Raw genomic sequence first — 27342 nt, 5'->3', positions numbered from 1 at the left:
TGTGAGCAGGGCAGAGCAAGGCAGGCCAGTGTTGGATTGGTTCGTTGCAACCAGAGCTCCAGCTGCTTGCTGCTGCAGCTTGTTCCTTGTGCTCCTGGCACCTTGTCGGCTTTCAGACAGGCAGCCACTAGCAGGTAATAACTGTCTAAATTTTAGAGGGATCCCATGGGCCATATTTTGCCTGCCCTTGTACTACTTCATTGGCATTAGCTTTTTGGTTTATAAAGGAACAACAGATCAGATACCAGCCATTGAAGAGTATGTTTCTGTTTATCTCAGTAAGTGTTATATCAAGCCCTGAAACCATTTAAATAGCTGTGGCTTTATGCTTATCACAGCTATGTATTTTTATAGTATAAGGGGCAAGGTTCCACTGTGTATTCATTTGTAACAAATGGAGTTTTTTTTTTTATGGCAACCACTGAATCTCCTAATGCTGATTCCAGTTGAAATGTTCCTTAACATATGGTTCCAGAGATTCACATGTGGTCACAACAGCGAAGGTGGTTAATTAATCTAATATCTGATTTTAAAAGAGAAAGAGAATTCTCTTGACTAAAACTTTTGCGTTCAGTTTTTAAGGTACTTGCTACAGATTGTACATAAGTGTAATGAAAAAATCATTTTTTTCTGTTAACATGGCATGATAGATTTCTAATATTTGCCAGGTATAGTCATTTTGACTCAACATTTCATCCAAAGGCTGTTCAAATGGCACAGGCTCTCTCACACCAATGCATCTCTCTCAGTTAACTGAACAGTAAGGAACATATTTATTTATATAATGTGGCCCTGAGGTTATATTGCAGCTGGAACATATGCATGACACTTATTCATTTATATCTAGCAAACTGTAATAACTTTCAATAATTCTATAATTACAATGCTATGGAGAAACGTCGTTTTGTTAGTTATTTGTTTCTTCTTAGAACCGTATATAAAACATCATCATTTAAATTTTTGAATGTTCAAAGTACAACAAAGTCTAACAATTAATCCATGAATATTAATTTTTCTACCAAGTCCAATGGAATTCAAGATTTTAAGTAATCTGATTATTTTCAGTATTCTGCCTTATGATACAAAATCACGCATTTCAGTAATGCCTACTTAGAATTTCCAATTCATTTCTTAAACCTTAAAACCAAAAAGCACAAATAACATATTATTCCAAAGTCAACTAGAGAATTCTAGTAAACATTGAATTGATTTCCCCTTTTTCTCCTATTTGCAGCTGCCTGCTAGTCTAATTCGTATTGTTTATTCACAGGATGAAAGAGATGTTTTCAAGCATTCTCAACAGATGCAAGTGATTGATGTAAAAAAAGTGACTCTGGCTTAAAGAGTTGCTAGGAAACATGTAGTTTGAAGATGAAATCCCCCACTGAGCTTGTCTTTAGCTGTACAGTAAAAAAGTAGAGGCCATAGGAATAAAATGTAAACTTTTTATATAGAAATAAATATATTTATGAATTAATTCAAGCCACTTCATAGCACAGCAGTAATGTTTTCATAAAATTCTCTATGAGAATTACAAGTAAAATAAAGATGTGCTTAAAATCACCAATGCAATGCTGTACTCATTTTCTGTTTTAAAACAATAATAGACCCAAACCTTCAAATGGTAAAAACCAAAAATAACCCAAATTTATTGACAGAGCTGAACTTTTGGTAACCGTTTGTAAGTTGCAATATGAACCCCTTCCCAACAGAAATGTTTACTTGTATGAAAAAGTGTCCAGTTTTTAGAAATGAATATTCCTTTTCCTTCAATGTTCGTGTTTTCCTTGATATATTCAGTCTTTTGCTGTTTTTGCAGCTTCCAGTATATGTTTGAATAAAATATGAGTGTCTGGGATTCTGAGTTAAATGACTGGGCTTTGTTGAGTACTGCAGAAGAGTAGACTCAAGCTAAAGTTATTTGAAGTCAAATTGTGCTTGTTTGTGAAGGGCACCAAAATAATTGCTGAGAGACGGATTTGTATAGTAAAGTCCTACCCCACAGCAAAAGAAGATTGTTTGGTTTGATAGCTGTTTGAGTTTGCTGAAATTGTTAGTTAAAATGCAATCAAGCAGCAAAACCTGAAAGAGAATCTTAACAGTTTGATCCATAATTGTACAGCCAGTGTGAATGATCTTGTCCTTATTCACCTTAAGGGTATGTGTAGACATTTTTGGGACCTGATCTACAATCACTTTTTTGTTTAACTACTAACCACTCAGGCCTTAACTGGGATACTTCCCTAGTCTATTAAATACAGGAACGGGTTCCTGGCATTTACTGGCCTCCTGTGTTGGGGATTGTATTGTCTCAGCATAGTGGCATAGCTGAGACTGGATGTGCAGGCTGCACTTAAAAGCCTAGGCCCTTTTTGGTGTTTCACAGCTGTAGCATTTTGGGCTGAATCCTAGCCGTATGTTCAGCTGGCAGATTCACTTCTTGTTGTTTGTCCAAGTCTCAGTGCTGTATAGGCCTGGCCAGCTTTTTGCCGCCCAGTCCAGGCCCAGTGAAATAGGCCTGGGCTTTATTTTGTCCCTTTTGTCATGTGGTTGGGCACTAATTGTAATTCGGGTCCAAGCCAAGATAGGCCTGCTCCCCACTTTTGTTGTTTCTTAGCTGCTAGGTCTCAGCATAGCAGAGTAGCCGAGACTAAGTGTCCAGGTCAGAGCCAAATAGTCCTGGTGCTCTTTTGTTGTATGTTCAGGCCCTGGTGCAGAACAGGCCTGAGCTTCCCCTTTTATTGTTTTACAGCTGTTGTGTCTCAGCATAGCAGTATTGCTGAGCCCTGCTGTATGTTTGCTGCATGTTAGTGGAAGTGAAGATCAGTGCTACAGCTTCTCAGGGAGCAATGAGGGGCCCTTTGCAATGCGGAAGTTCCTACGGTCTCTAGCAGCTCCCTGTGGCGCAGTGGACCCGTGGAGCAGCTCATAGGGCTCTCCAGTGTGGGCCCCCCTCTCCAGCACATTGCCAAAGGGCAGGTATAGGAGTGCAGCCCCCAGAACTACCCATTGGGGAGCCCCAAGTCCCAGACTGCCTGAGTATGGGTAAAGTCTCCCCAAGCAGGTGCCACCTATAGACCTTGTTTTGTAGTTTATAGTGTTTTAAAATTATTGTTAGTGTTTACTTTTGTTTTTTCTTTAATCTCTGTAGTAAATTTGGATTTCATGTTTACACTACTTGCGAGGGAAGGGTTGTTGGTTTTATTGGATGCACTGGTGATTCATTTAGTGTTTCCCAGGTAGTTTGGATGGGGACTCGGATCAAGATGAAAAATATTTAGTACCCCAAAATTGAACCCGGTCCTTCTTGCTGCTGACAGATAATTAGCAGAAGAGTTGCATATATATACATATATATTCCCCCCCCAATTATATACACGCTACAAATCTACTCATCTTTAAAATCAAAAACACAGTTACAGAATCATACACCCATTACAATCCCTGCTCCTGTGCACCCACGCTCCCACATATCTGTTACAGAACTCACACCCACACACCCATCCACATTCCCTTCACCATTTCAATTATACTGTACCTTTGTTTCTTCTCTTAGTCTCTAGACTTTAGTCTTAGTTCATATTGGTGTTGGCAGTGCTGTCACTTTCATTATCTCTTTCAAAGTTGCTGTTGCTGTTGCTGTCAATATCACTCAACCCACTTGATTCACTTTCTTCCTCATCGTTAATACTTTCTTCCCCAGAGGGAGGTCCTTGAATAGCGTGTACCAATGGTATCTCTACCAGATGATGTTTCCTGCCTCTTCTCTCTCTTCTTCTACCATTTTCTGGTAGTAGGACTGCACCTAACTCAGTCCTATTTTCACACAGTCCTCGACAGAGTTTTGTGTGCCAGTACATCAGGAGGTTCCTGGTCTTCTGCAGGGTGGTCCTGATGCAGGAGACAAACTGGTCAAAGCAGGCTGTCAGGGACTCCTGTTGTTTGGTCAGGTGCCCTTCTTAGGTGAACTCCTTAGATTGTCCTAACTCTAGTTAGGTGGATGGATCTAAGAAGAGCATCTGCATGTACCCTAAGAAAAAGTAAACCATGTGAAAAGGGACTTAGAAATTCCCTTGCTCCTAACATGGTGATTCAATATGATATTTCCGTACACTTAGGCAACACCTCATTACCTAAGCACATTTCAAATACAGTATAATCTCATAAATCTGGCATGCTCAGGACTGAGCACCTGCTGGAAATTTGACAAGTCCGAATTTTTGAAACCAGAGCAGCAGCCGGTCGGGGAGCGTGGGGCGAGAAGGAGGGTAGTGATGGCTAGTCCCAGATCAGCGGCTGCACATGAAGGAGTGGTGCAGGATGGTGGATGATGGTGGCAGCTGCCACATGCCAGCTTCCCCATCTGTGTTTGAGAGAGTGGAGGGGGAAGCTTAAAAAGTGCCAGATTTTTGAGCATTCCAGATTTTTCATATCTGGATTTATGAGGTTATACTGTAATTCTTTTTGAAGCTCAGTGCCTCAAAAATGACTTTAAAAATACCAAGGTATACCAACAATTAATTTTTAGACTGATATCTTGTACTCACCAGGCATTATGAATGTCCTTCCCAGAATGGCAATAAGAATTTTTAATGGCAATACAAACTGGCCCTTAATTACAGTGGCATTAACTAACTGCAGTCGTAACAAAGATGTGTTGCCATAATAAAACCAATGGGAGGAAAAAAACCAATGTGAATACAGTACAACAGGAGGCTTTTGGTGCAAGAAAGAGAAATATGGCATCCTATTATCATTTAATGTCTCTGAGAAAGAGTGGGATTACAAAAAGAAAAGGAAAAAAGGAGGGGAAAAGTCAAAATAGAAAATCTAGGCCTCAGACAGGGCAGAGAAAATCCTATTGGACTTTCCTTAATTATATAAGAAGCTTAACAAAAGTAAAAAACCGACTAAGGAACTGAAAGGAGGGGCTACTGTTACTACTAAGAGATCTAAATTGTTTCACATGCAAATCATAAGAAAAGACAGTAAAACTCTAGAGAATAGTATATATTCTTAGTAAAGAAAGTGTCAAATTAAAAGAAAGTGCACTGGAAAATGGCCCTTCAATAACAGCTGTTACGTTTTGATTATCATCTCCAGCAAAATGTGTTTCAGAATATATGGTTATTTTTCAGGTTTATACTTCTGAGCTTCAAAAGGTGGCACAGGTTACTAAATTTCAGGAAATATGAGAGTTAAACAATAATGCACAGTGCTATAAAAATTACATGGCAAGGATAAGTTTTGAACATTCTGTTTCCATAAAATTCTCCATTTATGAGAATTATAAGTAAAATGAAGACATGTTTAAAGCTACCAATACAGTGCTGTACTGAATACATTTCAGTTCCTCACTGCAAAGAGGTTATGGAGTAGAACCTATTGTTTACTGGGATGTGGACAGTCACAGAGCATGATCGGCAAAGGGATTTATCTTCCCCTGGACTGAGCCTTGGAGAGCAAACTCTTAGTTTCCACAGAAATTGAGAGAGAGAAAAAAATAAGCCAGCTTGTGATATGGTGTTTTTATCCTGCCAGGATGCTAATGTTTCTAAAAATACTGCCCTACCTTGAGTGCAGCTTGATTGTTGCAAAAGAGAAAGAGGGTGAGAAAGTAAATCAGTGAACATCACTTGCTTGAAAAACAACACCTATTCCACTCTTGGAACATAGTGGGCATCTACATAAGACATTGACTACACAGTAAACTAATTAGCTGTGAAGTAAACATTGCATGTCTACATGTGTGCCTCTATTATGCTGGAGTAAACTAATTTGTAAATACCAGTACTATCCTGCTGCAGGGTAAAAAACTCCACAGCAATGCATGTACAGACAGTGTCCTGGCTGGCCGGGGCATAAGGGTGCTTCAGTGTGGGGGCTGCCTGCTAGCTAGCCCCAAGTTGAAGTGCCCTTATGCTCCAGCCAGCCCCTCTGCAGCACATTGAGCTGGGAGGAGCAGCCGCGGCCTGGCAGACTGAGCACCCAGGACCACCTGGCACTCAGGGCTGCTCTGACCTGGCTCAACACGCTGCAGTCCCAGGGGCACATTCGAACAGTGCACCCAAAGTAATTAGCTCAGGAGCAGTAAGCTCTAGAGTTTATTGCTTTGCATTAATATGCACGTGTAGACACACCGGTCTGTCGTTATGTATGGAGCTTAATGTATTGATGGGGAAACTTGTGTTGTGACAGAAGCTCCACAAAGCTACTGCCATGATTAAAGAAAATTGAAACATCAAAACATTCTTATCACTTTGTTACTCCAAATTGATGGGTTTTTTTACAGGATCATCAATGGCTGTATAATGTGGCTGAGAATAAAAAGATTGAGATTGTTTTTATTTAGCTGACCCCTGTGATGCTGAACACCAATAATTCCAGTGGGCAAAATCTTCAAATCTAAGTTTTATTGTTAAAAATCTTAGTGAAGCACATAGACAGCGACCATTAGCGAGGTGCATTCAAGAGAATGCTTTATGACTGCTAGACAATTAGATTTATTATGATAAAAAGCATGCTGATTTGTTTTTATTAATATTATGAGCTTAGCCTCTGTATAGTTAGCATTTCATTAAAGAGTGGATATAGATGTTCTCTGAATAAATCACATTCAGTATCTGTAAGCAATTGCCAAAGAGCCTGGAAGTACTGTTTTCAGATTCTAGGCTGTTTACAAACTGTTTACTCTAATTCAGTAGTTGTTTGTCACACAATTATATGTTGTGTTTAAAGGTAGCATTGGCTGCCAAGAAGTGTGCCTTTGATTGATGGGCAATCACAGACTTAACTGTGGGCATGTTTAACTATCCTTCTATCAGGGTAAATGGGAGAAGTTAAATTCCCTGAAAGAGTATGATAGTGAAAGCAAGAGAAATTACCACTGAATATGCCCAACTGTTAGGGCAAAATGGTAACACAAGAGTCTGAGTGGGGGTTAGGTTTCTAAGTAATTGACTTCCATGACCAGATGTCATTAGCAACCTGACAGGCATTTTCTCAGAAATAAGGAAGGTTTGAGTTAAAAATGCAGGTTCAGAAGGTCACAGACAATAACAAAGAGTTAGTCCAGTAGTAATATCACAAAAATCTCTTGCCACTTGTAGATTTCCTGGACCTTCTCGGCCACAACAAAACTCCAACCCTACAGCAAAATGGAAGGTCCGAGGATAAAGAATCGATATAGCCAGAAAACTTAAAAAGAGCAGACAGCTATAATATTTTTCTACCTCTTTTGGACCACTGCGGGAGGAAGGGTGGGGGGTTAGATTTTTCTGGTTCAAATAATGCAGAAGACCATTATCTTTCAGGAAAAAAGTCTCTTTGGAGTGATTATTTAACTCAGTTTAACATCAAAACTTAAATGAATAGCTGGGGGGCAGAGGAGAATTTCTAGTAGCCAGCTTGAGCAATGCAGCTCTTACGGTTTTTCAGAACCCTCCAAAAAGAGTCTTGACTACATTCCTATGCTGGATCCTTCTTTCATCCATATGCTTGCTACCCCAATCTTTTGAGTATTTTTTGTGTGCCCTCTATTGCCCTCTCCTAGAGGAAATTGCTTTGGAGTGGAGTCATAGCACAGTGTCTCAGTACAAGTCAGTCGCATAACTTGTGACTTGTAAAGAACCTGAGTATAGCCCCCTGCTCAGTGTTTGCCTAATAAACAGTCTGCTCCTACAATCAGGCACTACATTGATTTGGAAACACAATAGAATTCTTCAGGCTACAAATGTGGGGATTAAAGAGAGATAAAGACCATCTAATGTACAACAGACATCATTAGTTTCATTAAATTAAAAAAACCAAACAAACGTAATTGGCTAATTAATTCCAGGTGCTGTCACAACTGATAAACTAACTCATTTTTTATAAATTGTAAATGATGAAAACTGCCAATTCTTCAAAGCATATCTAGAAAATGAACAATTAAATGCTTACCAAAATCACAAGAAGCTGAAATAAAAAACAAATACAAAACACTGATTAAGTTGAAGTAGTATGATGTTCCTAAAAAGCTTTGATTATAACGATAATTTTCTTGTGAAGTATTGCAATTATGCATATTCATGTTTTGAGAAAGGGTGGAGAGCTGGAGATGTCCTTTGGATTATTTTATCTATTTATAGTATAGTCTGAATGGAAGCATTGGTAGGTCTCTAACCACTTCCAAAACATGAATATGTGTAATTATAATAATATGCTAGTAAATGATGATGGCAACAAGGAGCTTGATTTACCTCTGTTGGCTAAATATGGCGAAAGTAGAACTTTTTAAAACCTTCCTACTATGTACTCCATCATCATTTACAAGGCTATTCCTCATGTATGGGAATCACAAACAGGTGTCATGGGTTGTCATGACTACCCTGATATTCCCATGTACTGAATGGAGGGGAGAGCAGGAGCAACTGATTGGGAGGAGATTCTGGGGAGGTTCTTGTATGGTAAAGGTTGACAATCACAACTGCAGTGCCCTTCCCATCACTAGCTGCAGACTTGAAATTATCTTTCACTCCTCCAATTACCTTCTCTCCTCATATCCAGGCTTTCATAAAATGTTGTTGCTTTCTCCTATAACATTTTTTTAAAGCTGTGTAGTCTTTTCTGTCCTTCCTGCCAGACCCCTGGTTGATAGATCTTTGCCTGGAACTACTGTAAACTTCATCTCAGGCCTTCCTGCCTAGACTCCCAGATTCCTGCCTAGACTATCCGACAGGCCAGAAACAAAATAATCTTCCTTCCCTGCTACTCTGACCCTATCACTATTTCAGTCTTTTCACTGGTTTCAACTTTTCCTGTAGAAATATAAAATCCTGTTAGGTTTCTATAAAATTTGCCATGCCTACATCTCAACTCTCCTTGCTGTAACACCCCTTTCTCTATGAACTCTGTCCTCATTTTGTGGACTCTTGTTTCTCCTCCTCTTACATTCATGCTTTTTACATTCATGATTTTGTCTTCCACAGTATTCTGGAACACCTTCCTTCTTCCAGTTCCCTAAAGGTGTGATCCAGCTTGGTGTTGGATGAACCTACCTGGGAATTACTTAGTTTTGAGGCACCAGTTCAGCCACAAGTTTGATCCTGCCCCAGTGACCGGAAATCTTGGTAGCACCTAGCTTTTCAGTCAAAAGAATCCCTAGCCAATTCCAGTTTAACTGTAAATCAGTGCCTCCCAAACTTCTCCCTTTAGTGCTGCAGCTCTTTGCCATGCCTGATCAGGATGTTGCTTCAATTGCCTTCACTAAATGGTTTTTTGCCCATCTTTGTAGGAAGTGTATGAGCTCCAGAGAGCTAAGTAACAGCAGTTCTCCCATATTTCAGAGAGTGCAGTTGTAGCCGGCTTATGTGGAAAACAAAATAGTCAAAAGGGAAATAAATATGTTAATTAGCATTAAATAGTGCTTAAATTTGACAGTGTAGCAGTGAAACACTTGCTGTTGTCTATTCATGATTTAAAATCTGTTTATTTGCTAGAATTATTATATGTTGCTATGAGAAAGAGATGTTAGTAAGAGAGAGAAAGGAATATACACAGGCACATAATTGCTGTGACTGTACAAAAGGGGAAAGCGAGTCTCACTAATGACTGCTCTTTTTGTGGGAGAATGCTTTTCACTTAGGTTTTGAAAGGACTCTTACTCTAAAGAGAAAAAAAAAGGTTCAGAACTGCAGGGCAGAATCCTTTGATCCTTAATAAAATAATAGACATACTGCAACCACAATCCTGTCTCTCTCAGAACCGCAGCTAGCTGCCTTAGATAAGTTTGAACTGATGCTTGGGCAGCTGGATAGTAACATCATGCTCAGTCAGACTCTTCTAGTCCTATAGACTGTCACCTGTGCACCATCACGTTTAATAGCAGAGAGCTCTACTGACATTAGCCAGAACAATATATCAAAATGCTTCATTTTTTTCCCACAAGCCCAGATGAATCAGGTTTAGATGTAGTGTATATGCAGTTCTTTTGGCTAAAATAACTGAAATAAGGGAATACTTTTATATCCTGGCAGGATGTCTTTCTATTCTCACAGCTGAATAAATGCATGGGGATTTATAGTCACAACTCCCAGTACTCCTAATGAGATCTGGCTGTGTTTCTGCCAATCAGGATGAATATCTGGAGAGGTAAGGGAGAAAGAGAGATTTCAGAACTGAACCTGATTTCTGTAAAGATCAATACTGGAAGAGAGACTGGAAGAACCTTTGGCCTGTAAAACACCTATAATTTTATGTATAAACACAGTCTTACTGTTAACTTTGTTTAACCCATCAACTCTTTATATTCCAATACAGTTATTAGGTGATGATCCAATAACAAAAGGATGAGTTACTATGTAATTACCATTGCTCCTTATATTACCATTTGGTTGCTGTTCAGTCAAGTGCATCATTTAACAATAACTGTAATTTAACTCATGTCATCACTGAGCAAACATTCTGGATAGTTAATGAGCAAATAACTTAATTGTGTGATAAGATTAATAGGAAATGTTTGGCTTTACTGACAAATGCCAAAAGGCTGTGGGAGAAGTGGGAAGTGTTGACTGATGCTACCAGTGATGGCTGCTTTAAAGAGGATGAGCAGAGCGTTATATCCATGTCATGATAATAGTTTTGGAATTCAATCATATCTGCTATGAAGTAGTCCGGTCTTTTAAATCATCACAGATACCTGCTCTTGTCATTTTGGATTGCTGTATTAGTTGGTTGTTGGTGCCGTATACTAACATTGTACAGTTATCTAAGAGAGACTTCTTCATGTTATCTTCAGGGCAAAAGAGACAATAACCTGGATTTGGAAGAAGCTTTAGAGCCATAATAAAGGCAGTAAGGGAGGATATTTTGAGTGAGAAAATTTTCCATGTAGGGTAAATACGTATTCAGAGTGTTGTCAAAACTTTGTTTTTCTTAGGGCCTGTTTACAAATAAGCCAAAATTCTCAGGACTCTCGTTAGGTTCCTGTATGTTTTAGGATTGTAAGAAAGTAGGGCTGGAAGGGACCTCAGAAGGTCATCTAGCCCCGCCTGGAAGTTGTGTGCTGGCAAGGCCAGGCCCTTTTAGCACCACATCTGAACAAGACCTGGCTGTCATGATAGACAACAAAATGAAGCCACCAAAGTGATGCCATAGCTGGCAGAACTAATCAAACACTGGCATGCATCTACCAGTGCATCTTCTGAGTAGGGCTGTGTGAGGCTTTGGACAGAGCTTCGGATCTAGAGAAGCTTCAGATACTTCGGGGTCCAAAGCAGCACATCCAGGTCGAAGTGCTGGCCTCAGGCTTCCCGGTGCAGGGGTTTGTGGGGAACGGCACTGCAAATTCTTGAAAGTAAAACTCATGTCACGTCTAGGTGTTACAACAGCTGCAGGGATGGTGGTGCCTGCTGTGATGCCTGCCACCTGTCGAGGAGATCGGTGCAGGGCGGTTCTGGGGCCCTGCACCCCTAGTTGCTGACAGGCAAAACTCATGCCAAGACTTGTCTTAGTCTTGAGGCAGTTGATTGTTTGTATTGATTGTTTCCTCTCTTTAGCCTGGTTTTGTAGGTGCTAATTGATGCTCGTTAAATCATTATGTAGTAGCTAGGTCCTGTAAATTGAGCTGGTCCCTGGTCCCTGGTCCCCCCGTGAATCATGATTGCTTGATTGGTAACTGGTAACACAGTAGCTTAGCAGCCAGGCCTGCAGTAGTGTCTCCTGCCCCAAGCCAGACACAATCAGTCACACAGCACCCATGGCATGAGTTTTGCTTGTCCGCAGCTTGAGGTGCAGTTCCCCCTAAACCCCTGCACCGATCTCCTTGAAACTTGGCAGACTGTGTGGCCTCAGTAAGCGCTACCAGCCCTGCAGTTTTGACATCCCTCCTCCCCGCCCCCCCCATGGTGTAACACACAGCCGGGACATGGGTTTGGCTTTTAGGAATTTGGGGTACAGTTCCCCCCAAACCCCTACACTGATCTTCTTGAAACTTGGCAGGTCTCATGCTCTCAGCTGAGGCTACCATCTCTGCACTTTTCATCCAAATCAGACATAAAACAACAAAGTTACAGATATTTCATTGATTCCCCCATTATACCCTATGGGCGGATCTCCGAGGAGGCTCTGAAGATTCAGCCGAATCAAGGCAGAAACCCCGTCCGGAGCTCCAGATCAGATCACGGCCATCCAAAGCGGCAGGATCTGAAGACGGATCAGATCACTGCCGATTCACACAGGCCTACTACTGAAGCATCTCGAGCAATGATGTGTCTCTACTCGGCCTTGGTGAGATTGCAGCTGGAATACTGCATCCACTTTTGGACGCTGCACTTTAGGAAGCATGTGGAGAAGTTCGAGAGAGTCCAAAGGAGGGCTATGCACATGATTAGAGGCCTAGAGACAAGGTCATATGAGGAGAGGCTGAAAGACTTGGGAGTCTTCAGCTGGAGAAGAGAAGACTCTGAGGGGACTTGGTGGCAGCCTATAAGTATACCAAGTGCATAAATGAGGGACTGGGGAAGCATCTATTCACCAAGGCCCCCCAGGGGAGGACAAGTAATAATGGGCACAAAGTGATTGAGGATTGCTTCAGGCTAAATTAGGGGTAGGCAAAATAAGGCCCGCGGGCCAGATCTGGTCCATGAGGCCATGCTGTCTGGCCTGCAGGGCCCCTAAAGAATTTAGAAAATTAATATTTATCTGTCTTTGGTTCCTGTCAAAAATGACAGGAACCAGAGGCAGTAGGACCCAGGGGAAGCCCAACGGGCTCCAACACTAGGGCCTGCCCGAACTCACTCACCCCGCCAGCCAGAAGCCCCAGCAGGTGCTTGTGATTTGGGACCATGCAGCTGCACCACATCGGAAACTCAGTTTGGGGGGGGGGCGGGCAGGGAAGGAGAGTGAAGTTGCCCAGTGAAAAGTGGCTCCTCGCCCACCCCATGGCCAGAGCTCCCTGCTGCAGCCACTTGCAGCCGATGCAGAGCTGTCCTGACCAGGCCCTGGCAGCCCCGTGCAGGCTGTGAGCGGCTGCAGCATGGGGCAATGGCCATGGGGCAGGTGACGGGATACTATTCCCCATGCTCAATGTCAGCTTGTAACCCGCTCCTGCTGTCAGCTTGGGCCCCACACCGGCTCCTGGCTCACCTGTTGGGGCTGTGCCACAGCAGCAGCAGCTGTGGCCCCCTGCTTGCCACACTGGGCACTGTTGGCTGCTGCTGCCTGCCTGGAGCTCACGTGCTGGGTAGCCCAGAGGCAGCAGTGGCAAACACTGCCTGGAGCAGCAAGAGGCAGGGCTGCAGCTGCTCCTGATGTGATGCAGCCCTGATGGGCAATCCTGGAGCCAGTGAGGGGCCCAGGCTGGCAGCAGGGGAGGGTTAGAAGCTGGTGCTGAGGGTACAAGATGGTGGTACACGTATCACGGATTGGAAGAGCATCTGTTTCTAGATAGTGCAGTATCAGACCTCACTTTTTATTTTATTTTCTGCAAAGCCCCATAATTTTTCAGTGGTTTAATGAAAATATATTAGCCAGCTACTTTTCAGCTTACAACCACTCTAGGCTACCTCCTGTTAGACATCCGTATAAGATACAGGACGTTTTGATAGTGAATCATCAGTAGCTCTGATATGTCATGCAAAAGTGTTCTTTAAGGACAAACGCAAGGAGCTGAGACAGAGAAAGAGCATTTGTATTTTCTAAAAACCACTGTGTAGTAAAAATTTTGGCATGTGAAAAGAGAAGCTTCTGGTCTTCAAATAAAAGCCAGAAGACATCAGAATCACCAAGGCATGACAAAACAAACTGGAAAACAGTATGCTGAGAACTGCAAAGGAGAGTGCTGATAACACCCTTATTATTTATTACAAAAATGTACCAGGATACAACAAGAAAAAAGAGCTTAATTTTATATGAAACTCTTTTAAGAATTAATATTTATTAATTTTTCCAGTATTCTTTTTTTAATTTTTGAAAATATTAACTGAAGGGCATTCCAATTTTCTCTCACAACATATATGTAATTAAATGAAATTTGGAAAACCCATAAACAGAAGTAAACCAAATGGGTGCTGTCAACACATAGCTAGGCTATGCAAATATTGCCTCAGTGAGTAGGAAATATACCTTGTTCACAGGTCATAAAGTATCTAGTGACAGTGCAGAACCAATCATCAGAAGAAAGAAGTGTGAACAAGATTTGATGGATGTAAAGGATGCTTCATAGACACTTGTCAAGAAATCCATTAAACAAACAACAGATTACCCATTTCAAAGACTATGACTCATTGCCCCAAAGATGTAGATAACAGCTAGCAGGAAAGAAAACTTCTAATCTAAATGAACACAATTTACAGAATTTTGGGCACTTCCAGAGTCTGGAATCAGATATGTAAAAGAAGCTATGTACTCTTTCAAACGGATTTTGCAAAAAATTAACTGGCTTGTAGTATAACCAATAGTATAACAAGGTTGAAAAGAAAGCCTAAACGTTGAATCAGAGAGTAAAACTGAAATCTTTTTTCAGGTTTGGGAGCAACCCAAGAGCAGGAGATAGTTAGGTGTGTGAGTCTGAAATCAGACAGAAGGCAGGGTAGATATGCACCTTGCATCAGATGTGATGCGATTAAGTGAGCTCTTGCTCACAAAAGCTTATGCAGCTCTAATTCAGTTAGTGTAAATGTTGCACAAACAAGGGAATTCTGCAGGAAATGTAGTGTGCTTCTGTTTCGTTCTGATATTCCTAGTAGTGGCACTGAAGTCATAACCAGGATTATTTGAAGTGTAAGATGCTACGCATGGAGAGTAAGAGTTACAGGATTTGGGGCTTTTTAGTTAGCTATAAACTAAACCTTTTCCTAATCCTTCAAACAAGGGTGTATACAAACAGGGTCCAGCCAAACCTATCCAGGTTTTGTTTTTCTAAGATGGGCCAAAACCAGAACTTTTAATATTTAACCCTTTCCAGATTTGGGGAGGTCAGACAAGTGATTAAGTGCTCTGAAACCCTTAGGTAGTAGATGCTGTAAACTTATGCATTGTGTTTATAGAGAGAGGTCATTCAGTCAATCTACACCATTTTGTAAAGTTCTTTATAATTTTAAAGACTATCTATTCTGTGTTAACTCTTTATATAGAAAATATAGTAACTTACAGTATAGGAACTGCCTAATGACAGAATTATTCACCTCTTTGCCTTTTTTCTTTTTCTGATTAGGTGCTGTTAGTTCTCTGAATGTTCTTGTGGCAGAATTATTTTTGAAATAATCATCTCTAAAAGAAGATGAAGATGTGGCTCTTAATCGGTCATCTTGTTACAGTGCCTTTCATCTTCTGCCTGTCAGGTGAGATGACCTCCCATTTTAGTGAAATGAATTAACTAATTTTTTCAGTTCTATTCACTTCAAGGTCAATGCTGGTATATTTAATGGGCGAATTTATTTGTGCAGATGTGATGAAATATTAAATTTGAATAACAAAAAAGAAAGTGTTTCACAGATTAACTAAAGCAGAAATAAAAAAAATTAAATAAAATTTGATGCTGGTTGTGACCTTGCATGTGCTTCTGAGTCTCTGTAGTCTAGTAAATCAAGTGAATCCTTTCTCTTGATTTACAGTATTTTATTTATGTAAAACTGTTAGAGACAACTGTTTGCTTAAAAGAAACCTAAAGGAGGAGAGACTGAAAAGTTTGGAGCAGTTGTGCTGTGGATTGCATTTGGAAAAGAAGAAAACCTTAAAATCACACTTGCTAGCAGAACCATATGGTGGTATTCTGCTATTTTTCTTGTATAATCCAGTGCAGTGGTACAGCATATATTGATTTTAATTGTAAATTGTAAATGATTAAATTGTACATTAAGTAGAGATGGGTCCCATGCCATAACAGATCAGATTTTTAGGATTCAGATTTCTAACACCTCAAAGTTTGGGGCACTTAGAACCAAAATTTTAGTTCAAGCTCTTTATAGAGGCAGGAGCCAGCTACAGGTTTCCTGGCTCAAAACCTGACTACTCAGCTTCTAGAAGAAGAAAGGAATATGGGGTCAGGCAAAGGTCCATTTCAAAATTCAGTTCTACTTTAACCAAATGCCCTTTATTTCCCCCCCAAATGATACAACAGCTCCCAGTCCTGTAGTGCCAATATAAAAGAAACTCCTTTTTTAAATCCAAGGATATTTAGATCTTAGAAGAATAAATAAGTTGTGCATCACGTAAAATGGGTTCAAATGGCTTTTGGCAAGTTCAGGTATTGTGTGCAAATAATTTTGCGAATTGTGTTACTTATAGTAAGCCAGATTGTGGATCTTGTACTGCACTAGATACTTTACTGTGCAATAGAGGAAATTACTGTATGGTAAGCCATCTACACATTCAGACCCCTACTGCACAGTAATTTGCTCTACTGAGCAGTTAATTTGCTACCTGCAAATGCAAGTAGCAGATTAACTGCCAAGCAGTTACTACACAGTAAGGCATGTGTAGATGGCTGACTGGAAGCAGATCTGCTCTCAGGCAGCAGGGGGCAGAAAATTGCTCCCTGCCCCCAGGAGCTGCCTGCTGCTGGCGCGGGCTTTACCACCAGAGCCTGGATGGGAACAATGTCCTGCTCCTCAGTAGCAGGGGGCTCTTGGCCCTGGATCCATGATCACAGAGCAGGGGCAGGAGCTCCATGCTGTGGTACATTGTCCCCACCTGAGCTCTGGTGGCAGAGCCCGTTGCAGCAGCAGGCTGCCCCTGGGGGCAGAGAACAATCTCCTAGCCCTTGCCAGGAGACAGCTGTCACCTGACCTCATGTTCTCTGCCAGCCTCTGGGCTAGCACCCTGGGGTAACCTACTGTTCCCCCTGGCTGCTGTAGGGGGGAGAGCAGCAAGTGAGTAGCCTTCTCCAATCTGCTTCCAAATGCACACGTGTGTAGATGCCTGCCCAGGGTGCCCAGAATAAATTACTCTGCAGTAAAGCCATCAGCAGCATTTGCACATGTAGACATGCCCACTGAGACATTTACCATGGAACTAAGTAGCCAACTCCACAATAAACATCTCCACAATAAACATTATAGACATACCCACTGGTTAATGAATTGGGAGGAGGTGTTCATAGTATAGCCTAGTGCTCCCTCCACTTTTAGGTGATTGTTTTGGCTATTTTTCCCCTTCTGTTATTTATGGAATTAAATCTCAATATAAAAATGGTGACTGGCAATAGGGCTGTGCAAAGCTTTGATTGCTGTTTCAATTTGGCAGAGATTCAGCCCAATTCAGTGGCCAAATCTTCGATTCTGAATTGAATCAAGAGATCCTTTAATCTCTTCAAATTGAATCGGAATCCTGTGAATCGATTTGGAGAGATTTTGAAAGATTCAGTGATTCAGACATAGACACTAGGGGTGTGCGATATGGGCCAAATTCTATTCGGATTTGGATTTGGCCTGAATCGGAGACAGTGATTCAATTAGTTGATTCGGATCATTGTCCTGATTCGATTAGGTCGAATCCAAATCGAAATATTCGATGCTGATTTGGAGAATCAGCAATTCGGCCATAGACACAGCTTCAAATTTTACTATACATACTTTGAAGTACCAGGTACGGCTTGTGAATGCTATGATGCTGGGGTGGATGGAGTGTCCCACAGGAATGAAGGAGGGTCCCCCGTATACTCAGTAGTGAACCCAGAAGTGGACTGAAAGTACTTCTGGTCCACTTCTGGATCAACTGCCATGCATGCTGGGGACCCTACCGCACTCCCATGGGATGCTCCATCCACCTCAGCATCTCAGCATTCATGAGCCACCTGGCACCTTGAGGTATGTAGAAAAAACATTTAAAGCTCTGTCTATGTCCCAATCTTCAAATCTTTCTGAATCTCTCTGAATCTTTAATCCAAGATTAAAGGGTCTCCTGATTCAATTTGATTTGGATTTGCAGATTCAGCCACCAAATTGGGCCAAATCTCTGCCAAATCAAAGCAGTGACCGAAGCTTTGCACAGCCCTAATAGACACAGCTTTAAATGTTTTTCCTACATACTCAAGGTACCAGGCAGCTGAAGGTCCACTTCCAGGTCTGCCTGGGAGTGTGCTGGGGGTGCCCCCCGCACCCCCCCAGCTTGGCAACTGGTGTCTCCTGGGTCTGGGGGACACCCGGGGTCCCCTCACAACTACCTAGAACAAATATTCAGCTCTTTTTTTAAAAAGGCACCCCCTAGATTTATTAATGTATTTCTTTATTTAATAGGTGTGTTGCTATAGGTGTCAGCAAGGGGTTTTAATATGCCAAGTACTTGAAAAACTCATACAAAGCTAGTGCCTACCTTGAATAGCAAGTAAGTTAAAAATATAAATGACAAAGAGAGGAGAAGGAAAATATAATAAATGTATTTGCAATTTTATTATACATTTATCATTATTATAATTATAGCTAAACTAAGTGTCAGCCTTCTTTGTCTATTATTAGTTACTTTCATGTAAGCCTAGCAGGAGAGGTGGGTCCTGTAAGGGGATTTGGAGTCAGGGACAGGAGGGGTACTGGCCTCCCAAAAAAGCTGTCCAGAAAACAGTAATTTTTTTATTAAAGACTTCTACTTTTGCTTTTGTTCCAGTGAGAATTAAACAAAGACATTTTTTGGTTTTTCTTCCAAACACTAGTTGACTTTACCTCACACACATGCTTCTGGGTAGCCAGTAGGCCACTGGATAGAGCAGTCATGGTCTACAGGAGACTCACAATCAAGTTCCTATTCTGCTTGATTTAGAATGGGGGCTTGAACCTGGGTACCCTACCCACCACTGGCTTTCTCCAGGGGGTGGAGGTGGGTGGCACCAGAAGTGAGTAGCTCGTGCAGTTCTTTGGTTGGAATTCTTCCACTTCATATCAGTACTTAAATATTCATTCAGTTAGAGGGAGAGGGACAGGCTTCATAGTCCTAGTGGTGTTTAGATCTTTGTTGCATCTTACTCAGAGCTAAGCATTGAAGTTGAGTTTTCATTTCTCAGAAATCATAGTTTCATAGTGCATAGGGACGGAAGGGACCTAAACAGATCATCAGGTCCAACCCCCTGCCCTGGGCAGGAATGAGTGCTGGGGTCATAACACCCCAGCCAAGTATCTATCCAGCCTCCTCTTGAAGACCCACAAGGTAGGAGAGAGCACCACCTCCCTTGGGAGTCCAGTCCAGAGCCTGGCAGCCCTAACCATAAAGCAATGCCTCCTGATGTCCAGCCTGAGCCTTCTGTCTAACAATTTGTGGCCGTTATTCCTAGTAAAACCTGATGGTGCCTGAGGGAACAGAGCTTCACCCAATTTCTGCTGGTCCCCCCTGGTGAGTTTGTAAATGGCCACCAGTTCCCCTCTCAGCCTTATATTGTGGAGGCTGAATAGATTCAGGCCCTTCAACCTCTCTTTGTAGGGCCTGACCTCCTGCCCCTTGACCACGCAAGTGGCCCTCCTCTGGACCCTCTCAATGCTAGCCACATCCCTCTTGAAGTGCGGTGCCCAGAACTGGATGCAGTACTCCAACTGTGGCCTAACCAACGCTGGATAGAGAGAAAGGATCACCTCCCTGAACTTGCTTGTGGTGCATCTGTAGATGCACAACAGGGTGTGGTTAGTCTTACTGACTGCTTCCTCACATTGGCGACTCATGTCAATCCTGGAGTCAACAATGATTCCTTGATCCCTTTCTGCCACTGTGTTGACTAGGAGGGTGTTTCCCAGCCTATAGGTGTGTTGCTGGTTCCTTATCTCTAGACACAGTACCCTGCACTAGTCTGTGTTGAATTCTATCCTAGTCTCATCTACCCACCTCTGTAATTTGTCTAGATCTAGCTGGATTCTGTCCCTCCCCTCCAGCGTGCCTACCTCGCCCCACATCTTGGTCTCATCAGCAAATTTGGACAGCGTGATTTCCACACCCACATCCAGATCACTGGTAAAGATATTGAACAGTACAGGCCCCAGGACCAAGCCCTGGGGGACTCCACTGCCCACATCCCTCTAGGTCCAAAACAGCCTGTCCACCACCACTCTCTGTGTGTGACCATCTAGCCAATTTGCCACCCATCTAACTGTGTAGGCATCAACGCTGCAGTTGCTTAAGTTTTTTTTTTTATGAGAATGGGGCGAAAAACAATGTCAAAGGCCTTCTTGAAGTCCAGGTAGATGACATCCACCTCAACGCCCGCATCCAAGGACTTGGTGACATGGTCATAAAAGGAAACCAGGTTAGTCGGGCAGGATCTGCCCTCAGTGAACCCAGGTTGGTTGCCCCTGAGCATTACCTTCCATGCTGGGCCACTACAGATGTGTTCCTTGATAATTTTCTCAAAGGTCTTCCCAAGGATCGAGGTAAGACTGACTTGCCTATAATTGCTGGGGTCCTCCTTTCTTCCCTTCTTGTAAATGGGGACCACACTGGCCCTTTTCCAATCCTCTAGTACCTGGCCAGAGCCCCACGAGCACTCATAAAGCTGTGCCAGGGACCCTGCTATGACCTCTGCCAATTCCCTCAGCACCCTCAGGTGAAGAGCATCTGGCCCTGCTGATTTAAATCACTGTACCAGTGGGCCATTGGCTGTTCTAAAGTGTTTTAAAGTGTAAGCAAATAAAAGAGTGAGAGACGGACCTTCTTGTCCTTGTTACCTGTATTACAGGTAACCTTGTGGCAGGGTGGCTTTTAAATCAAATCAATTTAAGTCATGATTTAGATCACTGATCAGGAAGCCTCAGTTTAATCATTGTTTTCGACAAAAAGTGCATTCTTGTTGTTTAATATAACCTTCGTTAAAATATTCCCAAACAGGGTCTCTTTTACAACTTGGCAACCCTGCTGCCATGATAGGCTTTCCCTTCTACCATACCATTTTCTCACTAGATCTCAAATCAGTGGAGAGGCTATACTCAGGAACATATCCCTCAAGACTTCTGGAATATTCTGTTCAAAGTGTTTCTCCTTTGCTTCTACTGTCCCTCCCTCCTTGCATTTATCTCCAGACTCCTCTGCCTTGCCCAGGTCTACTCCACCCCTAATAATTGTCTGTTCATTTAATTTCTTGAAACTTACACTTTTAGAGGGAGGTAAGAGCTTTACACAAACTTGCAGAGAGACAATAGGGCTGATGGATAGGTAATCAAGGATGTTACCTCTGGAGACACAAATACACAGTTTGAGAACTGAAACTACGTATCACAGAGATGCTTAATGGGATCTGCTAGACTGAGTCCCATTGGGTAGGGTGGTTTTCTTTAATCTTTACTAGTCTATAGAGGAGCCTCTGAGAGCCCCCATAAAATTAGGTGCCTAATATAGCCCATGGCTTGTTGTGACCTATTTATAAAACCTTTCTAAAAAAGTTACATGACTATATTGTCTCAAATAGTATATAATTAGAAGTTATAACCCCTATTCCATGATAACTTTGAGCTCTAACGTATCTTAATTTAAAACTATCTTTATATAAGTTTATTCTTAAAAGCATCTTTAAAAAATAAAAAAAATGATTAAATATAAAAATTTTACTTAAATAAAAAAAATGTTATTTAAAAAAAGAGTATTGATTTGTATTCACCTGTCTTGTGGATAGGCTACTGACAAAAGAGGCAGAAATGGGTCTACTGCCTAACCTTCTGTTTTCTTGCACTTTAAAACATAAAAACAAGCATGTATCCCAAAGTCTGTCTGGCTACTTGTGACAGCCCAACATAGATTCTCACTTCTACCAGCTGGGGAGACTCACAAGGTGGAAAGAGGGTGATACACGGATTGGCACCAGGTTTTCTTGAATTTGTTGAGTTCTCCAAGTTTCCCTCAAGCTTATACCCAGTATTTATAGATGGTTGGTTCTAATATTCTAATAAATGAACTCTGATTGGTTTTATTTAAATTTCCTTTTTTTCACTGAAACTTTGAAACTGCATTAAACCAGATTTCTTGTGGACTTGGAAGGTGTCAATTTGTCGGGTTTTATATCCTTGGACACGTAAAGAGGAGGATTTCCTTCCCCATTGTGGAATGCTGTTCAACGCTGGTCTGTTTCTTCTTCACCTTAGTTTGTGGTCTTCTCTGACAAGGCTGTTTTATTTTTATAAATTATCTAAGCATCTTAACAAAAACATCTTTCTATTATAACAAAATATCAACTAATGTATTTGGTTACAACGATCACTACTACTAATATTTTAAGATAAATCTATGACATAGTGTATTTGGATTATTTAATGTATAGTCTTCCCTCATAATGTCTCCTTTGCTTTGTTTAACTGTGTTTAGTTAGACATGTGAATTACTTCCTTTATTTTGCTGACCAAGCTAGTTGTCACATTTGCAGAGGTCCGCACCACAGTCACTCAGAAACAGGCTTTGGGGCCTTCTGCACTTCGGCGTAGGCCCGTGAAAATGTCCAAGCAATACCCTTTGGTGTTGACCAAAAATTCCATCCTAGACCTGAGAAACCTTGGCTATGGTTGGCTTGGATATTAGGGAATATTTAACCTTAGCTTGAATATCAGGGAATCCTAAAAATAATCTATTTTTGTTACCAAGATGGATTTGAAGAGGACATGCTAAAAGTTTTAAATCCATGGACAAAAATAAAAGAAGATGATACAGAAGTATCATTGAAGTAAAAAGGACCTTCCATGGGCAGGCCAAGAGAAAGGAGACATTGAAAATAATGTGCATATGTGACAGGGAAGATGATGATGTCAGAAGTGACAAGACAACGTGAAGAGTGAAGAAGGTATAAAAAGAAAAACCAAAAGTTCAATTTTATAAGAAGACAGCCAAGAGTTGAAGTGGGGGAAGAAAGGTTGGCATTGAAGGTGCTGATTCACTAAAACCAAAAAGTTGTGCAAAAATAAATTAGTGTCAGTTTCACTTAGTTCAGTTGGTTTTCAACAAAACACAATCTTCTGAAAAGCTGCCTGGTTTCCTGCTATCTGACTTGCTGAGAAGTCTGCAATGTTACTGTCTGAGGTCTGAGACAGTGCCCCTCCCCTCCATAAACTACCTCGTACTAAAAAACCCTGGGGCTTTCAGCTTCCAGTCCTCCAGAGTACCCTGCTATGAGGCTGTCCAAAGGTTGGGAGCACTAGGACTTCCAGGTCCATGCGGTAGTTAGAAGCAATGGAGCTTTGAGGGCTCCAGTCCTGTAGCTGGGAGTTTGGGAGTCCAAATAATCCCTGCTGAAGATGACTTCCTACAAAAGTAATCTAATGGGACGCCTAGAAGCTAGAAACTTTGGAGTTTGGCATCCCAAGCTTAATTTGATTTTAAATTTTCAAACAAATTATTTGGATTACTTTTAAATGTATTTTATTTTAGATTTTTCCTCTCAAGGACATGATACAGATATCTGCTTTTTGTTCCAAAAAGAAATACTTTTCTTTCAGAACTTTCGTATTTCTTACAGAACAAAAATTCTGACTTTAAGGTAGTTGAAAACAAAAGTTAAAGACAATTGCTATCGCTGTCTATTACAGAATCTCATAAAAATACTGTCAGTGGGAAGCCTGTAATTGCGTGGATGAGCAGACGTTATCTCTACATGAATCAGTGTAGCTGATGGGCAGGCAATGAGATAGGAACAACATATATTTTGCAGGTAAATCAGTGCTTGGAATTGAGTCTTGCAAATGTAAGTGACTGAAAAGCTGTAAGTAGTTTTGTTTTTTCACGCCCCGATCCCCCGGATAGACAATCATAATGAAGACCTGTCTTTCAGAGTGCACTTTGAGAGACTCGAGGCAAATGCAAGCAGCAAATCACTTCTTGAGGAGAGTGGTAATGATTGGCAGTCCAGCTGTCAGGGATGTTTCATGTCTGTTATCAATAAGATGTGACATCCTTTTATTGCCTCACATCTGGGTTTTCTTCATACCATCTGGAACATTTCTGTACCAACTATTTCAGTTTCACTTCTACATAGTGTTTTGTTTTTTAGATTTTTATTTTAATCAAGCTGCTGTCAAACAAACAGGTCAGTGGCCCAAGCGCTGCCTTGACACAGGGTGATGCAAATGAAGATTCCATTTTAGTAATGGCTTTATTTTTATTCTCTATCCCCAATGGCAAATGATAAAACCTAGAGATCTCTTTTTATTGTGTGCATGAATGCTATATTATATTTGGTTAGAAGTGGAATAAATGGGATGAAAGTTCTAATGGGATATGCCATAGTAATTCCCTTGTAATTAAAGTATTCAAAACATTATTTGTAATACAGGTGTCAGTACTGTAGAGTACTTCAGTAAAGTAACCTGGGGGTTACAGTGGACCATAAACTGAATATGAGCCAACAGTGCACTCTTCTTGCAGAAAAAAGCCAACGGCATACCTGGTTGTATTAACAGAAGCATCACCTTGTAAATCAAATGATTCTTCCTCTCTCTTCAGTTCTGGTGAGGCCTAACCTGGAGCACTGTGTCCAGTTTTGGACCCTACACTTCGAGAAAGATGTGGACAGATTGGAAAGAGTCCAGCAAAGAGCAACGAAAACTATTAGAAGCTTAAGAAACATGATTTCTGAGGAAAGTCTGAAAGAATTGGGATTATTTAATATAGAAGAGAGGACAGGACAGGACAAAAGGGAAAGAGGAATGGGGAAGGGGCACATTGATAACAGTCTTCAAGTACCTGAAGTGTGATTACAAAGAATTTAGAGCCGGACTTTTCTCTGTGGCAGTAGGGGACAGATTAGGAGCAATGGACTCAAGCTGCAGCAGAGGAAGTGTTGGTTAGAGATTAGGAGGAACTTTCTGCCTGTGAGGGTGGTTAACCATCGGAACAGGCTACCCAGAGAAGTTATGGGATCTCCATCTGTGGAAATTTTTAAGAGCAGGTTAAACCATTGGCCAGTAACCTTTTTCAAGCTGTGGGCTGAAACAACCTAGCTCTGGTCTGACACAGGCCAGGTGGTTTCTGCAGCACATGAATCGCGGGAGGCATTCCCTGCACTCCCACCGAAGGCGTGCAGCTGGGGTCTGCTCCCATGCCACTGCTCCCCAGCTGCAGTGCAAGTGAAGCTCCCAGCTGAACGGGACCTGTGCTGCGGCCAGGCTAGGGTTTAGAATTTTAGGGAATCATTTTCAGAAGGGCTGAGGTGACAGAGGCACCAAATAATATTTTCAAAGTGATTTAGGTGCTTGGGGGTGTTGGTTGTAGCTGTGTTGGTCTAAGGACATAGGCAGACAAGGTTCTCAGGATAAATCTTTTATTAGACCAGCTAAAATAGTTGTAAAAATTCTTCTTTGCAAGCGTTTGGGTTCAAACACCCTTCTTCAGGCAGAGACATATGTCTTACTGAAGCTGATACAATGACATGGGGGAGTTAATGGAAGAACTGGAGCACTGTGAATTCACACTCTAGCTCACTGGGCATACACTCTTCATGTGCATGGAGGCATTAAGAATGCCTTTGAAAACAGTGTGTAAGGTAATTGTACTTAGTGTTTACAAAAAGTACTTACAAAAAGTGTGTAAGCAATGTTATACAGCAAGCAACGTGCTGTATATTCACATCCAAGCTAAGGGCTGTCCACCCACGTATAGTTCAAAGGCTCCTGCCTGGGCAGCACTCTATGCATTGCTCCTGGCACTGCTGCAGCCAGGATCTCCAGCCTCCCACTCTATCCTCCAGCTTCTGCTACCTGATCCTGCCCCTGGGGTCAGGGCAGCACAGCCTACAGGACCTGTGCAACAGGGCAGATCTGGGGCTTGCCCGCGTGGGCTGGGGTCAGGGAGTCCAGCCACTAGTAGGACAGACCTAACCTATTATACATAACTTCCCAAATGCCTCTTTAAGGGCTGGGGAATGCCAAGGAATAGCCACCCTGTTCTGAGTAAGGCTGGCAAGCAGGTGACCTACTGAGCAGGACAGAGTCCAGCTAGGAGACTTTAGAGAGCTTCATAGATGGAAGAGGGGCAGAGGGGATTGCAGCCTTACTATGGAGAGTGATTAGGGACACACCACCTGAAGATTTCCCAGCCTCTTTCCTTGAGATGAGTTGAGAGATTTTTAGTTTTTGGATGGACAGTTTTGTTTACATTTAAAAATGAACCTGGCTGAAAGCACCAGAAACTATCCCAGATCACGGCTGTCATTGCCTGAAGTGATGGATTAGGGACCTTTGAGAACAAGTTCTTAGTTTCCTGTGTCACTTTCAAGAATGGGACTTAGGCTTCTTTATCATTTGGCCACTTTTAAAAGTTTTGCCATAAGTGCCTGACAGACAAGTAGCTATCATTAAAAACTCTCACAGTGAATTTTTACTGGCATTCTTGTGACAACCCCATAGACAAGAAAAGAACTCACTTTTTACAGCCATTCCTCACTGTAAAAGTACAGAAATCTCTGTCCTGTATCTGTTCTTTAGACCAGTGGTTCTCAAGCTTTTTGAATTCAGGGCACCCTTATTGGACTTGAGGCACCTCTCCATAACTTTTGTAAATTAATTAAGTGGCACCCAGTTTCAGAAACTAAATGATATATAACAGTGTACTCTGTATATTGCAATGCATTTGGGGCGTTGGCCATGCGGAGACAAGGCTGAGCCCGCACTTATCTATTTTTCTCCTTACATGTCACTTATCTCCTCATGCCTTGTGGCACCCTTCAAAGTATCCTTGTGGCACTGCTGGCTGAGAATTACTGCTTTAGGCAAATAAAAGTTGCAATGCTATCACTTTCCATATGCACTAAATTCATTTTTAAATGGGGATAAAAGAGAAAATTCCATATCAAATATATGACACCAGAGTTAATCAAGGACTTTCCTGGAAAAATGGGAGAAGATTGTGGATAATAGCAGATTTCCTATCATTGTAATACACTGTTATGTTAAACAACAAACTACTACATAAGACAATTCAGTCACATGGTCTTTTATGAAGTAGAATTATTGTTCTGGGTGTTCTTTATGCCCAGGTGCAGAAATACTTTTTGGACCTAATATTCCTTGAGCATTTAACTGACTTTGAGTAATATCTGAAGAGGATGGAAACTGTTAAACAGTATTATGAAGTGCCTGATTGCATTTATGGACACTGACACATTTCTAATAGCACTTGAGCCCCCCATAAATGTTAAGTGCAGCATTTCCCACTCCATTATGACGGAACTAAATACAGATTCAAGACAACCCCAAATTTAAGATGCCCCTCAATAATTAGATTCTATATATGGAAAATGATAGATTTGTTATGATTTTTGGTGTATAGAATCTTATTAGTTACGGGGAGGGGGTCATCTTAAATTTATCCCCCCAAGTGTTGAGGAATGCATTGAAGCTCAGTTAGGCTCTGGAGCGGTGAGAGACGCGCGGGTGAAGCCCGCTGTGCCCCTGCTCCCCCAAAGCCCCCCAGACACCC

General features: G+C 41.7%; 1 protein-coding gene across 2 annotated transcripts in view; it reads left to right on the top strand.

Annotated features, from left to right (window-relative positions):
• The window catches only part of CNTN1 (contactin 1), a 271994-nt gene that overhangs the window by 77790 nt on the left and 166862 nt on the right, over positions 1–27342 (top strand). For both annotated transcript variants that reach the window (XM_019543375.1, XM_019543376.1), the window contains exon 2: positions 15194–15320. In XM_019543375.1, the coding sequence (XP_019398920.1) occupies positions 15260–15320 (61 nt within the window). In that variant the 5' untranslated portion in view covers positions 15194–15259. The remainder of the gene's footprint in view (positions 1–15193; positions 15321–27342) is intronic.

Source organism: Crocodylus porosus, unplaced genomic scaffold (genome assembly GCF_001723895.1).
Source record: "Crocodylus porosus isolate Cpor-Errol unplaced genomic scaffold, CroPor_comp1, whole genome shotgun sequence".
Lineage (NCBI taxonomy): Eukaryota > Metazoa > Chordata > Crocodylia > Crocodylidae > Crocodylus > Crocodylus porosus.
Note: the sequence above shows the minus strand (reverse complement) of the source record. Positions and strands in the feature narration are given on the sequence as shown.